The 14,911-nt window shown below is 32.0% G+C and overlaps 1 protein-coding gene across 2 annotated transcripts in view; it reads right to left on the reverse strand.

The window, feature by feature from the left end:
• Window positions 1-14,911, reverse strand: part of LOC114339945 (zinc finger protein 345-like) — a 46,787-nt gene that overhangs the window by 12,125 nt on the left and 19,751 nt on the right. The window contains exons 7-9 of one of the 2 annotated variants that reach the window (XM_028290631.2): window positions 6,318-6,666; window positions 4,320-4,532; window positions 692-933 (exon numbers count right to left, since the gene is read on the reverse strand). In XM_028290631.2, the coding sequence (XP_028146432.1) occupies window positions 692-933; window positions 4,320-4,532; window positions 6,318-6,666 (804 nt within the window). The remainder of the gene's footprint in view (window positions 1-691; window positions 934-4,319; window positions 4,533-6,317; window positions 6,667-14,911) is intronic. The other variant, XM_028290632.2, reaches the window with a different exon arrangement.

Raw genomic sequence — 14,911 nt, forward strand, 5'->3', positions numbered from 1 at the left:
CGGGTTTCGTTGTCAAAATACAAAATACTACTAAAATAAACAAAAATGTTGTTGCTAAGTAAAAAAATTCTTCTAATAATTTATTTAATCTGACTCATTTATATTGGCAATTCAGACGTATATTATACATTTTAAAGTAGAAGACTTTAAAATGATATCGCCAATATTTATGAGTTGCGTTGCTGGGACGACTTTACTAAAAGATAGTTCATTCGATTACATGAAATCAATCCCAACTCAAGAATATCCGTCACAAAAAAATCATAGCATGTGATCTGTCTTTAAAAAGACAACCAAATGCAACGACGACAGTAAAATTCTCGCGTTAGAGATTCCATATTTTGTATTTTGACAACGAAACCTGATTTGGGCTTCGAAACGTTAATAAAATTATTTTTTCAATTTAATTGTGGCTTATTTCCCATCTAAATGGTTAAATCATAAAAATGCCACAAGGAAATAGCTTCAGAACTGTCATCATTTAAAGGGTTTTTACCCAAAACATTTTGGTGGCTCAGGCATGTTATTTTTTGGCTTTTAGAAACACTGATGATGTATTTTTAATCCGAAAACGTTCCGTGATTTAATGTAACCCTTATTTAGGGAATTACAAAGGATCTCGTATTTTTTATTTTTTTCATTTCAATTATTGTAACGATGACTTCAACATTCTACAACAAATCATACTCACCAGGTCAAAGTCTTTCTCCGGAGCCGATGTAATTTCTATCGGTATCAATCTACCATCGGGTAGCATCCCATGCAAGTTGCTATCATCTCCTCCGGAAGTAACAATAGATACAGTGTGTCCATCCTGCGTGATCTTCAATGGATTTCCCTGTTCATCGAGCAACTGAGACAACTGCAGAGTATTCACCAGACCTTGTTGGTCTTTATTGTGAATTTTAAAATGCCTATCTTTATTCGATCTATCTAAAAATTACAATCATAGATTATATTAAAGACTCTGTATCCGGTTATCCGTTGGGAGCGTTAACTATGATTATAGGTCACGTGGTATACTCTGACATCGCGGGGGACAATCTTATCTGGATGCTTTATGTGTGATTTACTATTAATTTTGTGCTAATGTATCAATAGATAAAAATAGAAAGGCTATAGCGGGATAAGATGGTAAAATCTGCACTCGGCTGGATTCTTACTTGGGATTTGGCAATCAAAAGTACATATTTAAAAACCCCCTAACCAAATTTTTAGCTCCCTATGTGGACCCAGGTGTCCCCTATCGTAAAAAATGTGTTCAAAAAAAATCTTTTTGAGCGATCCGTTGCTTTAACAAATATAAAAAAAATTGTGAATGTATACTGTTATGCCCAAAAACATACTGATTTTTTTCAGATTTTTTGGATCAACAAATTCAGGAAAAATTATTTAATTTAAAAAAAAAATTTAGGTTATGTAGGTAACTTTAGGCTAGCTGCGACATAATTATTTTTAGTGTATTTTTTTTCCATTTTTTTTTTGAATGACTGGGACAGATTTCTCAGGAAATTTCTGGGAAATTCCTCAAAATTCGAAAAAAAAACCCATTTTTTGTGTTCCCCCCGTCATATTTTTAGCGTTTACTAAGTGATATAATATGAAACCAGTGAAACTAGTGAAAATAACCATATACAATACCCTTATAACGATTATGTGGATGCTTTATGTGTGATTTACTATTAATTTTGTGGTAATGTATCAATAGATAAATAGAAATTTGCTATAGTACTCTACAGGGTGTCCAGAAACTCTACCGACAAATGAAGACAGGAGATTCTTCAGGTAATTTTAAGACAATTTATCCCAATTCACCTAGTCCGAAAATGCTTCCTAAGAGAGCTAGAGCTCTTTGAAGATGACGGCTTGTAATTATTTTTTCTTAAATACCTCCAGAACGCTTCTATTTAGAAAAAACGAAAATTTTTACGTATATTTTTCTTCCAGAGATAAATCAATTCCATCCATTGCGAATTTCTAGTACCGGTCATAGGCGTCCGTTTTTGGTAGGGCAACGGGTATTTCATCGCACAACTTTTTTGTCTTTAACTTTTAAGCATTTTTGACACTGGATTATTAAATTGTGAGGTATTCTAGTACTAAAAGGTACTCTTGCTTCTTGTCCACCACTTTGAAGTGGTGGACAAATTCACATACTTAGGCTCCCTGATCACCAAGGAGAACGTCATGAAGTATAATCATAGCAAACAAATGCTATTTTGGACTGATAGTAGTGGATCCGATATAAGGTCGATTTGCACCGATCTGTTTAATGGATAAAAATTATTGGATATGTAATTTAGCATGTTAACAATTACAAAAAACAAGGGTTACCCGATCTAATCTTGTTCTAACTATAATTAATTAATAATAATTAAAAAACGACATTTTTTTATGAATTAAAAAAAAGTTTTCGACCCGGTCAGATATTATTTCAGATTTTTTGGATCATTCTAAACAAAAACGGTCTGTTGTAATTGTTCTCTAAAGTTGGTGGTTTTCGAGTTATAAACAATTTAAAACTGAAAAAAGAACGAAAGATCACAATTTTCAAGGTTTAAAAACACAAGTAAAATATATCATTTTTGTATTCATCGAACAAATATAATAAAATATTTTGAAATAACTATGGCATGTAATGTAATACGCATAAACATAAAGACAAGAAAAAGAAGAAGTATTTTGATAACGATTTCCGAAGAGGAAATCGAAACGTCAAATAAACTTAATCATAAAATAACATTGTGGCTCATTCCCAACTAAAATAGTAAATTGCATAAGAGACCACAAGAAAATAGCTTCAGAACAATTATTATTTTTTATGTTATTTAATTACAAAAGATTATAATTAGCAACAACGAAGGAATCCGCTCTGCAAAACTATCAACTTCCTATGGGAGACATAATCTCTATTATCAGATCTATCAAACGGGCGAAATGGCAGGAACAATACAATAATTCAGACAAAGGAAATTATTACAAAAAAATCCAGCCTACGCTTCCCATCTGGACATGGTTTAATCAAGTTTAAAACAGAGGCTTTATCAAAACTATTTGTCGAATAAGAAGTAATCACTGTCTGACTCCAGTCTACAAAAGAGAAATAGGACTTGTAGATAATGATGAATGTTTATGTGGAGAGCTAGCTGATCTACAACATATGTTAGAATGTCCTTTACATTTTATTGAAATATCAAATTTCTATACCAATCTAATTCAAGTTAATGTAAAATTTCCTTTTAATCTTATATACCTTTTACAATCAAACAATCTAAATGTTTATAAAATTTTATACAACCATGTTAATTGTTTAAAATTAAAGCTCTGAAAAAAAAAGAATAAAAAAAAAATTATAAAAAAATAATAATTAAAAAAAATAAAAAGTTACTAAGAAGATCTAAACCTCCGCGAGGTTGAATCGGGTTTAGGTTTTAGCGTAGTAAAAAAAATATACAAAAAAATCCAAAAAAAAAACAAAAAAAAAACTAAATAAAAAAAATAAAAAAAAACTAAATAAAAAAAAATATAATAAAAAATATAATAAAAAAAATTGTTAAAAAATATATTAAAAAAATTAAAAAAAAAACAGAGTAAAAAAAACTTAGTAGTAGTAATAGTTTTAAATTTAGATACTAAGCTTATATTTTGTAAAAGAGAATTCAAAATACATTGACTGGCCAGTTGGTTGCTTAAACCAGTGCCAATAAAACGTAAACACACACACACACATAATTAGGATTTTTAGTAAAAATGCTTATTTTAAAGATATGTTGCTTATCTTTGTTTATTTTACTTCTTATGATAAACTATAGTGAAATTTCATATTACTTTCTGTCTTAAGCAAAATTCTATGAAGTATACAGAGCTATAATAAAACTCTAATATTTCAATAAAGAATAAGAATTTTTATCCCTTAGGTTTAGTAGATAAGCGGGAAAACCCATCGTTATACCTGCCATGTAATAAATTAATGTTTGTCTGCAGAAAGTCCAAATTTATTATATTGTTGTAAAATAGTACCGGCACATTTGTCTAAATTTAAATACTCACCAATCACATATGCAGATGTTCAAAGAACTTTTTCTACGTATAAATAATATATTATGTATAAATAACAAATTTTTGCCCGATTCATTCTACGCCCTGTGCTCTCTACGACAATAAGATGAATACTGTCGTAAAGTGTGAAAGTCAGATGAGCACGACCAAAGTCGTAAAGTATGAAATAGGCCTAAGGAGACAGTTATGACAGATGGAAATTAAAGCAAACTTAACAAACAAGTAAGACAAAGATCTATTTTAACAGCATTATTACTCACCTGCAAACGTTTTATGACAAAATTCACATTTATACGGCTTTTCACCGGTATGAGAGCGCATATGCTTTTTGGCAGCCCAGGGTGTAATAAAGGTTCGACTACACACTTCGCACTTATGCGGTTCTTCGTTATGATGACGACGAACGTGAAATGTGTATGAGTCTTTATGTAAGAAACGCTTTCCACACGTCGCACATACCCAAGGCTTTTCTCCTAAAAATGAAATGTTCTTTAAATGTACAATGGCTCTCTCGCAAACTAAATGAGGTTATACAGTGCCTCCATAAAGTAACGCATAAATTCATTATTTCGTAAACTAGTGACATATACAAACACATACTAGTGACGTCATCCATCTGGGCGTGATGACGTAATCGATGATTTTTTTAAATGAGAAGAGGGGTAATGTGATAGCTCATTTAAAAGGGTATTTACTTCTCTATTCAATAATATAAACATTAACATAATTATTTATACAGGGTGTCCAAAAAAAGTTTTTTTAAATTAAATTAATTGACACAAAAAGATGAATGTATGTAATTTGTTCAATTGTTAAACATTTTACTGCTGCCAGAAAACAGAAAAATGTTTTACATATATGAAAATAAACATTGATTTTCGCTTAAACGAAATGTTCAAACTGCCACTGTGTGGCAGTATCGAAGTTTTCGATACTTTTTATATTCTTTGGGCAATTTATAGAAATTTTCTTTAACAAGATTGGGTTTTGTAAATAAAATTTGCTATTTCAGTGGCCGATGGTATGTTAGTGATAAGCCCTTGAAGATACGTCAACCTCACCACCCAAAATCATCATTAATTGCCCAAATAATATAGAAAGTATCGAAAACCTCCACTTTTCACCCTCCGTAACTCTGGAACCGTTGATTTTATAACAATTATGTATACGACCTTTTTTGTTTTAAATTTTATGTAGAACATTTTTGTATAGAACATTGTTTACGCTTAAGCATAGTTTTAGAAATATTGACGAAAAACGTAAAAAAACTACTAATTTACCGACTTCTACCCCATCTCCCCCCCCCCAAACCGGACGTTCAAAATGGTGTAACTTTTTACTAAACAATATGTGGACTATATAGAACAATTTGGTGTTGAAGGAAAACTTTTACTTTGGATGTCTGGGTTAGGCCTTTTTTGGACCAATTATACTATACTACCTCCGTAACTTTAAAACCGTTCATTTTAGAAGGATTATGCATAGGACCTTTTTTATTACAAATTTAATGTAGACCATTTTTATAGAACCTAAAAAACTACGAATTTACCGATTTCTCCCCCCCCCCCCCCAAACCCGGCGCTCAAAATGGTGTGACTTTTTTCTGAACATTATGTGGACCATATAGAACAATTTGGTGTTGGAGGATAACTTTCACTTTGGATGTCTGGGTTATGCCATTATTTGGATCAATTTTATCATACTGAATAAATCATATCATAAATAAACTGAAATAAATATCTAGTATCTCGATTAATTCTCCAGATAGGCCTATTAAATTCAATATGGAAATGTCCGTTGCAGAACGTTCTACTCAAATGTATAACAATATACAGGATGCTCCATTTAAATTAACAAAGTTAAAACCTGCGGCCATTTTGTTTGCACTTTCTTTGTTTTTCTACTACCATTTTCGAAAACTACATAAAAAATCGTGTAACGTTTGTATTTTACATTTTTTTTTCTATTTCTGTAAATAAAGCAGTTTACAGAGTGGTCAAAATATAGTGAATAACCCTGTACGTACATAGGTAGGGAGTGGGATGGAGTCAGTAGTAGGATATTAATAAGGGTTAGATTAAGGAATAGTTTAAAATTAAGGATGAAAATTATTGAAATCATATAACGAAAAATATAAGATTATTTTTTGAATGTGAAAAATTGAATCTACTAATTGACTATAATCATAGTTAACGCTCCCAGCGAATAGTAGACTACTTAGAAAAGAATAAAGCATGATGGAAAATAATTATTTTTACCTGTATGGATTTTCATATGCATCCTCATCTGCGACGACGTAGTAAAATTTTTTCCACACACCTCGCAACAGTATGGTTTTTCTCCAGTATGTATCCTTTTGTGTTCCAACAAATTCCCGCTTTGTGAGAAGGTTTTATGGCAAAATTCACATTCGTAGGGTTTGATTCCTTCGTGCCCGCGCTGGTGCACCGCCAATGAGGTTTTGTGGGCGAACTTTTGGCCGCATTCAGTACACTCGTACTTCTTTTCGCCGGAGTGAATCTTTTGGTGGTTCACCAGGTAACTTACTGATTTAAAGGCGGAGTTGCATATTTGGCAAATGTACGGTCTCTTGTCGCTGTGAACCACCTAAAAGAAAAAATATTAAATTAAAATTAAAAATGTGTAACATTTTAAATTTCGTTGCAACTCGAAAATGCAGCAGCACTATATTCTAGTTCAATCAGAGAGTGCAGCAAGAGTCTATACCCGTTTCGGGGCTTTTTTGCCCTTCATCAGTAGACGACTATGCTCTTCTCTCTAACTGAACTAGGATACTTCGACGTGTGCCGCCCCGTATTGCAACGAACGAAATGGCTGGGGTGTCGTAGCGACATCTGCTAAGAAACAAACTAAGTTTTCAATCTAATAATACATAAAACGACAATAAATATCATTCTACATACCACCAGATTGAAAACAGTGGGAACCTTCTTTGGTAACAAACTCCGAGGCTTTTACAAATTATAAGCCATGCGTGTGCCAAAACTATCAGAAGATGAGGAAATTTTAAAATTTGTAATTCATGTCCCATCTGCTCAGCGTGGTGAAAGCTCCAACGAGAAAGTTTTCTACGTACTCCAAAAAGAGTAAATAAATTAAAATCAATGGAAAAATTCCAACAGTTGGCTGTATACCATAGTTTAAAAACTCATACAGAAGTAAAAACTTCAAGTTGTATACTGGTATAAAATCGTTTATTAAAAAACCTCATAAAATGTCGTGCAAAACGTTTTCGTTCTAATTTAGAACATCTTCAGTGCATTCTGCTAAGTAGTTGTAACTAGTACACTAATTAAAGTGGTAACTTCATAATAATATATGGTTTACATGTTAAATTTTATGAAAATATGGTGACTACCAATCGATGTTATACGATTAAGTACATGCTTAAAGGGCAACATGCTTCTCTGCTCGAAAAAAACACTAGGTACTTGCCAGTTCAATGGGCACAGACCAACTGGTCTTCATTCGGTCTGTGTCCATTGAACTGGCCAGTACCTAGTGTTTTTTTCGAGCAGGGAAGCATGTTGCCCTTTAAGCATGTACTTACACCATATTTTCATAAAATTTAACATGTAAACCATATATTATTATGAAGTTACCACTTTAATTAGTGTACTAGTTACAACTACTTAGCAGAATGCACTGAAGATGTTCTGAATTAGAACGAAAACGTTTTGCACGACATTTTATGAGGTTTTTTAATAAACGATTTTATACCAGTATACAACTTGAAGTTTTTACTTCTGTATGAGTTTTTAAAACTATGGTATACAGCCAATTATTGGAATTTTTCTATTGATTTTAATTTATTTACTCTTTTTGGAGTACGTAGAAAACTTTCTCGTTGGTCATAATGGTCCAAACACTAAAAATAGCATTATGGAATGCAAACGACTTAAACCAGCATACTCATGAACTCAAAAGTTTCATAACCAACAATGAAATAGATGTCATGCTAGTTACTGAAACAAACTTCACAAATAAAAGTCACCTAGCCCTAGTTAACTACAAAATTTACTTTACCAACCATCCAGATGGGACTGCACATGGAGGCACAGCAATACTAATAAGAAACTCAATCAAACATCACGAACTGGAAAGATTTACAGAAAATCACCTACAAGCCACTACCATTGCAATAGAAGGAGTTACTGGAATCACCAAAATATCTGCTGTATACTGCCCTCCCAAGCACAACAATAAAAGAGACAACTATGAGATTTTCTTCAAAACGCTTGGAAACAGATTTATAGCGGGTGGAGATTACAACGCTAAAAACACAATATGGGGTGCGAGAGTTACAACTACTAAGGGTCGTGAACTACTAACTGCAATGCAGTGCAATAATCTAAACTACCTGTCAACAGGAGAACCCACATATTGGCCTTCGGACCCTTATAAAATACCAGACCTTCTTGATTTCTATATCACAAAAGGAATTGACAGTAAACTAGTCACAGCAACATCCAGCTTAGACATGTCTTCGGATCACACTCCAGTCCTTATGAACATGTACTCCGATATAACTCAGAATCCAAATCCATCCGCTCTGTGCAATAAAAAGACCAATTGGGATACTTTTCAAGAAGTATTAGATGAAGCAATAAATTTAAAAATACCATTAAAAACACCTGCAGATATTGAATGGGCGATAACTAACCTCATAAAAAACATACAGAAAGCTTCATGGGCAGCAACTCCAAACTACAAACAATCAACAAGAAAAGAATCCTGCCCTCCAACTATAAAAGAAAAAATTTCAGAGAAAAGAAGGCTAAGAAGAAATTGGCAACAAAACAGAACAGTGAGCAATAAAAATAAATTTAATAAAGCAGCAAGGGAACTAAAAAAAATATTACTTGAAGTAAAAAATGATTCTATACAAAGATACTTAGAAGAGCTTACACCAACAGAAGCCACCGACTACTCACTATCGAAAGCCACAAGGAAACTAAAAAGTCCTCAGACACCAATACCACCAATAAGAAAAAACAATGGCAAATGGGCAAGAAATAACATGGAGAAGGCAGATGCCTTTGGTGGCTATCTTTCACAAGTCTTTCAACCAAACAGCTTGGAATCAACACCTGAAGAATTGGAGGAAATAAATAGAGTATTAAATGAACCTTACCAAATGGAGCTGCCCATACCGAAATTTAAGTACAATGAAGTTAAGGATGTAATAATGAAAGAAATTAATCCTAAAAAAGCTCCTGGTTATGATCTGATAACGGGTAGGATACTACAAAAATTAACAAAGAAAGGAATAACGGCAATATTACAAATTTTTAATGCAATAATAAGATTAAATTATTTTCCGCAACAACTGAAAATGGCAGTTATAATTATGATCCCAAAACCAGGAAAAAAACTAGAGGAATTAACATCATATAGGCCAATAAGTTTACTGCCTGTGCTTTCCAAAGTGCTGGAAAAATTAATAATGAAAAGCATCAAGCCAATACTAGATAGCAAAAATCTCATACCAGAACATCAGTTTGGGTTTAGACAAAAACATGGAACCATAGAGCAGGTCCATAGATTAGTAAAGCATATCAGCAACGACTTTGAAAATAAGCGATATTGCTCAGCAGCGTTTCTTGACATAAGCCGAGCGTTCGATAAAGTCTGGCACAAAGGTCTACTCTATAAACTAAAAAACCTATTGCCTCATCCGTATTATGAACTTCTAAAGTCTTACTTATCTGACAGATTCTTTTCAGTTAAATACCATTCAGAATATTCAGAATTATACCAAATAAAATCAGGAGTACCGCAAGGCAGCGTGTTAGGACCAATGCTGTACCAGCTTTTTACTGCAGATCTAATAACTTCAAGAACTACAATAACAGCAACCTTCGCAGATGACACTGCAATACTCGCCTCACATCATGATCCAGTAACTGCCTCAAGAAACTTACAAGCCAGCCTTAATAATATCCAAGAATGGTTAAAAAAAAATGGAAAATTCGAGTTAATGAGACCAAATCAATCCATGTTACCTTTACACTAAGAAGAGGTATATGTCCAGCAGTGTTATTAAATAATCAAATGATTACTCAGAGAAATGAAGTCAAATATTTAGGTTTACATCTTGACAGAAGATTAACATGGAAAACACATATATTTACAAAACGAAAACAATTGGGTCTCAAACTAAGACAACTTTACTGGCTTATTGGCAGAAAATCACAATTAAATCTCACAAATAAGCTCTTAATATATAAAGCAGTACTGAAGCCAATATGGACGTATGGAATTCAATTATGGGGTTCTGCTAGCAATTCAAACCTAGAAATCCTACAAAGATTCCAGAACAAAGTTCTTCGAATTATAGCCAATGCTCCGTGGTATGTTTCGAACAACATAATAGAAAAAGACCTCCAAGTTCAATCCATAAAAACTGAAGTCACAAAGTACAGTGAAAAATACAAAAACAAAACTAGTGCACACTCTAATCACTTAGTGCGCGATCTGTTTAATGTCAACGATGAAGTGCGACGACTAAAGCGTTTTAAGCCTATAGACTTATTAAACAGATTTAAATAAAATTAATTAACATTTACCACTACATTATTAACTTTGTTTGTTAATTATATGTTAAAGGAAGCCTCTCACTGGAGAGAATTCCTACATGTCATTTGTTCTTCTAATAATTGTCATAAAATTTACTTATTGTTACGAGTGATAACAGATTGTAAATTAAATGGAGCTTAAAATAAATGTCGTGCAAAACGTTTTCGTTCTAATTCAGAACATCTTCAGTGCATTCTGCTAAGTAGTTATAACTAGCACACTAATTAAAGTGGTAACTTCATAATAATATATGTTTTACATGTTAAATTTTATGAAAATATGTTGACTACCAGTCGATGTTATACGATTAAATTAAGTACATGCTTAAAGGGCAACATGCTTCCCTGCTCGAAAAAACCCTAGGTACTTGCCAGTTCAATGGGCACAGACCAACTGGTCTTCATGGTAACTTAATTAGTCACCATATATTCATAAAATTTAACATGTAAACCATATTATATTATTATGAAGTTACCACTTTAATTAGTGTGCTAGTTACAACTACTTAGCAGAATGCACTGAAGATGTTCTGAATTAGAACTAAAACGTTTTGCACGACATTTTATGAGGTTTTTAATAAACGATTTTATACCAGTATACAACTTGAAATTTTTACTTCTGTATGAGTAAATAAATTAAACATTAAAAATGTATAAAAATTTTCAATTTCTTTGGAACCCGAAAATGAAGCAGCATTCAATTCTAGTTCAATCAGAGAGTCCCGAAACCGGTATATACTCTTGCTGCACTCTCTGTTTGAACTAGAATATAATGCTGCTGCATTTTCGGGTTCCAAAGAAATTGAAAATTTTTATAAATTTTTAATGTTTAATTTATTGATTCTTTTTAGAGTACGTAGGAAACCTTCTCGTTGGAGCTTTTACCACGCTGAGCAGATGGGACGTGAATTACAAATTTTAAAATTCCCTCATCTTCTGACATTCTTGGCACCCGCATAGCTTATAATTTTTAAAAACCTCGGAGGTGGTTACCAAAGAAGGTTCAGACTATTTTCAATCTGGTGGTAGAATGATATTTATTGTCGTTTTATGTATTATAAGATTGAAAACTTAGTTTGAAAAATTATTAACTATTTATAAAGAGACACAACCCTTGTTCTTATTTGTGTTGAGTTCCACAAAGCATTTGACACAGTGGAAACAGTCGCTATCTTACAAGCACTATCAGAATCCAAAATTCAGCATACTGAATTCAACCTTTTACTAAGTTGCTGTATGTGGTTTTCCCATGCCAAAGTTGCATCAATTGCCATGTCTAAAAACGTAGTTTTAGTCCCAATCTCAATCTTTGTATCATCTGACACATCATTTGGATATTCCATGTTTGATCTGGTTGTTCTAAACATTAAACAGAAGACATTATCGAACGTATATGGTCGATTCGCATTTTACGAAATGTTGCCCGTTGCCCGTCACGGACCGGCAACGTCCCGTCAAAATATTAGTGTATTTTAAGACAGGATGTTCTCATATGTCGGCACATACATTCTTTAAATACGTACCTACTCCCCTACTAGTCCAGGGCGCATCTGTTTTGAGATGGGCGTTGAGAGGTGATTCATATTTTTTTGCAGAAATTTCTTGGAATTAACTCCTTTAATAATAATCGAGTTATCCTGCCACTCAAAAATGTCCGGAACATTGTTTAAATAATCAAAATGTCAAAAAATGAAGGAAAATTATTTATAAGGGGATAAGGGGATAATTATTTATAATTAATTATTTATATGGGAAATAAGCCACAATTAAAACGAAAAAATAATTTTATTAACGTTTCGACGCCCAAATCGGGTGCCGTTGTCAAAATACAAAATATTACTAAAATAAATAAAAGTGTTGTTGCTAAGCAAAAAAATTCTTCTAATAATTTATTTAATCTTACTCATTTATATTGGCAATTCAGACATATATTATACATTTTAAAGTAGAAGACTTTAAAATGATATTGCCAATATTTATGAGTTGCGTTCCTGGGACGACTTACTGAAAGATAGTTCATTCGATTACATGAAATCAACCTCAACTCAAGAATATCCGTCATAAAAAATTATAGCATGTGATCTGTCTTTAAAAAGACAACCAAATGCAACGACAGTAAAATTCTCGCGTTAGAGACTTCATAGTAAATCACAAGGGAAAACCAGGAAAAACCTTGTGATACTATCCCGACATCGTAAGTATTTGGTCTTACATTAATTTACTCTCAAAAAATAATACCAAATTCTGACTTGTAACATGTTTAAATTATAAATAATATTAATAATACTAGATATATAAGTAATACTAAAATATAAAATATGTACTAGCTATAGGAGAAAATATCCCAGTGTCTACCAACTCATGAAAAAGAACAATATAGGGTACTATGTAAACTTGAATTGGAAAAGTCTAATCAAATTGAACAGAACATCAGCAAAGAAGAAATGAAAGCTTTAAAAACTTTAAGAAATGATGACTCCATAACAATCCTACCAGCGGATAAAGGCAATGCAACTGTAATAATGAATAAAATACAATATGAGGACAAAATTACAGATCTAATTACAAATGGACCTTATAGCAAATTAACGAAGGATCCAACGAAGACACTGGAAAACAAAATATATAGAACTTTATTCAAATTTAAAAATGATCTAACATACTATCAAAGAAAATTAATGACACCTCACTACAGTAAGACACCACATTTTTATGGAGTGCCGAAAATTCATAAAGCGAACATACCACTTAGACCCATTTGTAGTACCATCAATTCTCCTTGTAGTGAACTATCAAAATTCTTATTAAACATTCTAAAACCATTTGCTAATAATGATGACACTTTTATAAAAAATACAAAACATTTTTTAAACAAATTATCAACTATTGAATTTAATCCAAATAATATTTTAGTAAGTTTTGACATAAACAGTTTATTTACAAATGTACCATTAGATAAAACTTTAAACATAATCAAAACGAAATTAGAGAATGATAATACATTGGCAACTAGGACAAGACTAAATGTATCAGCTATAATGGAGTTATTGACATTATGTACCAATAATACCTATTTTCAACTAAACAATGAATTCTATAAACAAAATTTTGGTCTAGCAATGGGCTCTTCTTTATCTCCATTATTGGCTAATATATTTATGGAGGATTTCGAAACTAATATTATTTCTAAACAAAATTTAAAACCCACAGTATGGTGGAGATATGTAGATGATGTGTTTTCAATATGGCCTCATAGATCAGAATTGTTGGATACGTTCCTGAATATTATAAACGATCAAGAAGAGACAATAAAATTTACAATGGAAAAGGAATACAATAACAGCCTACCTTTCCTCGATGTTTTGATCTCAAAGAAGGATATTGGATATGAGACTCAAGTGTATAGAAAACCAACACACACCAACAGATATCTCAATTACAAGTCAAATCACAACATCAACGTTAAAAAAGGAATCATTTAATCGTTATATGATAGAGCCAAAATTACTTGTTCTAACGAAAATTCCTTTTTAGCAGAAAAACAATTGTTAACATCTGTTTTATTAAAAAATGATTATCCTTTATCGTTTATAAATAAGGAATTGTCAAGATTGGATCGAATGGAACAGAACAACTTAGAACGGGATCCTACAACATTCACCAGAAATAATACGAGGAAAATATCAATACCATATATAAAAGGACTATCCGAGAAACTTAAAACAATAGGAAATAAATTCAACATTTCAACAACATTCAAAACAACAAACACATTGAGATCTATTCTATCTAAAACTAAACCTAACAATGATCAAGAAAGAACAAAGAATTGCATTTATAAAATACCTTGTGAATGCGAACAATTTTATTTAGGTGAGACATCAAGACCATTAGACGTTAGAATAAGTGAACATCAATCTTATATTAAAAATAGAGAATTTGAGAGATCTCAAATATGTCAACACGCATGGGATAATGAACATAGAGTTCAGTGGAGAGATTCAAGTATAGTCCTGAAAGAATCAGATAGTAAAAAGAGAAAAATCAAAGAAGCGGCTCTAATTATGCTAAATGAAACCAATTGTGTCGCAAATTCCTCGGTAGAATGCAGTAGGATGTGGTTACCCATACTGAAAGAGGAAGTCAATAGAAAGAAAATACCAAGATTAATAAGTCAATAATATCGAGCTAGTACATATTTTATATTTTAGTATTACTTATATATCTAGTATTATTAATATTATTTATAATTT

Source organism: Diabrotica virgifera, chromosome 3 (assembly GCF_917563875.1).
Source record: "Diabrotica virgifera virgifera chromosome 3, PGI_DIABVI_V3a".
NCBI classification, from domain to species: Eukaryota; Metazoa; Arthropoda; class Insecta; order Coleoptera; family Chrysomelidae; genus Diabrotica; species Diabrotica virgifera.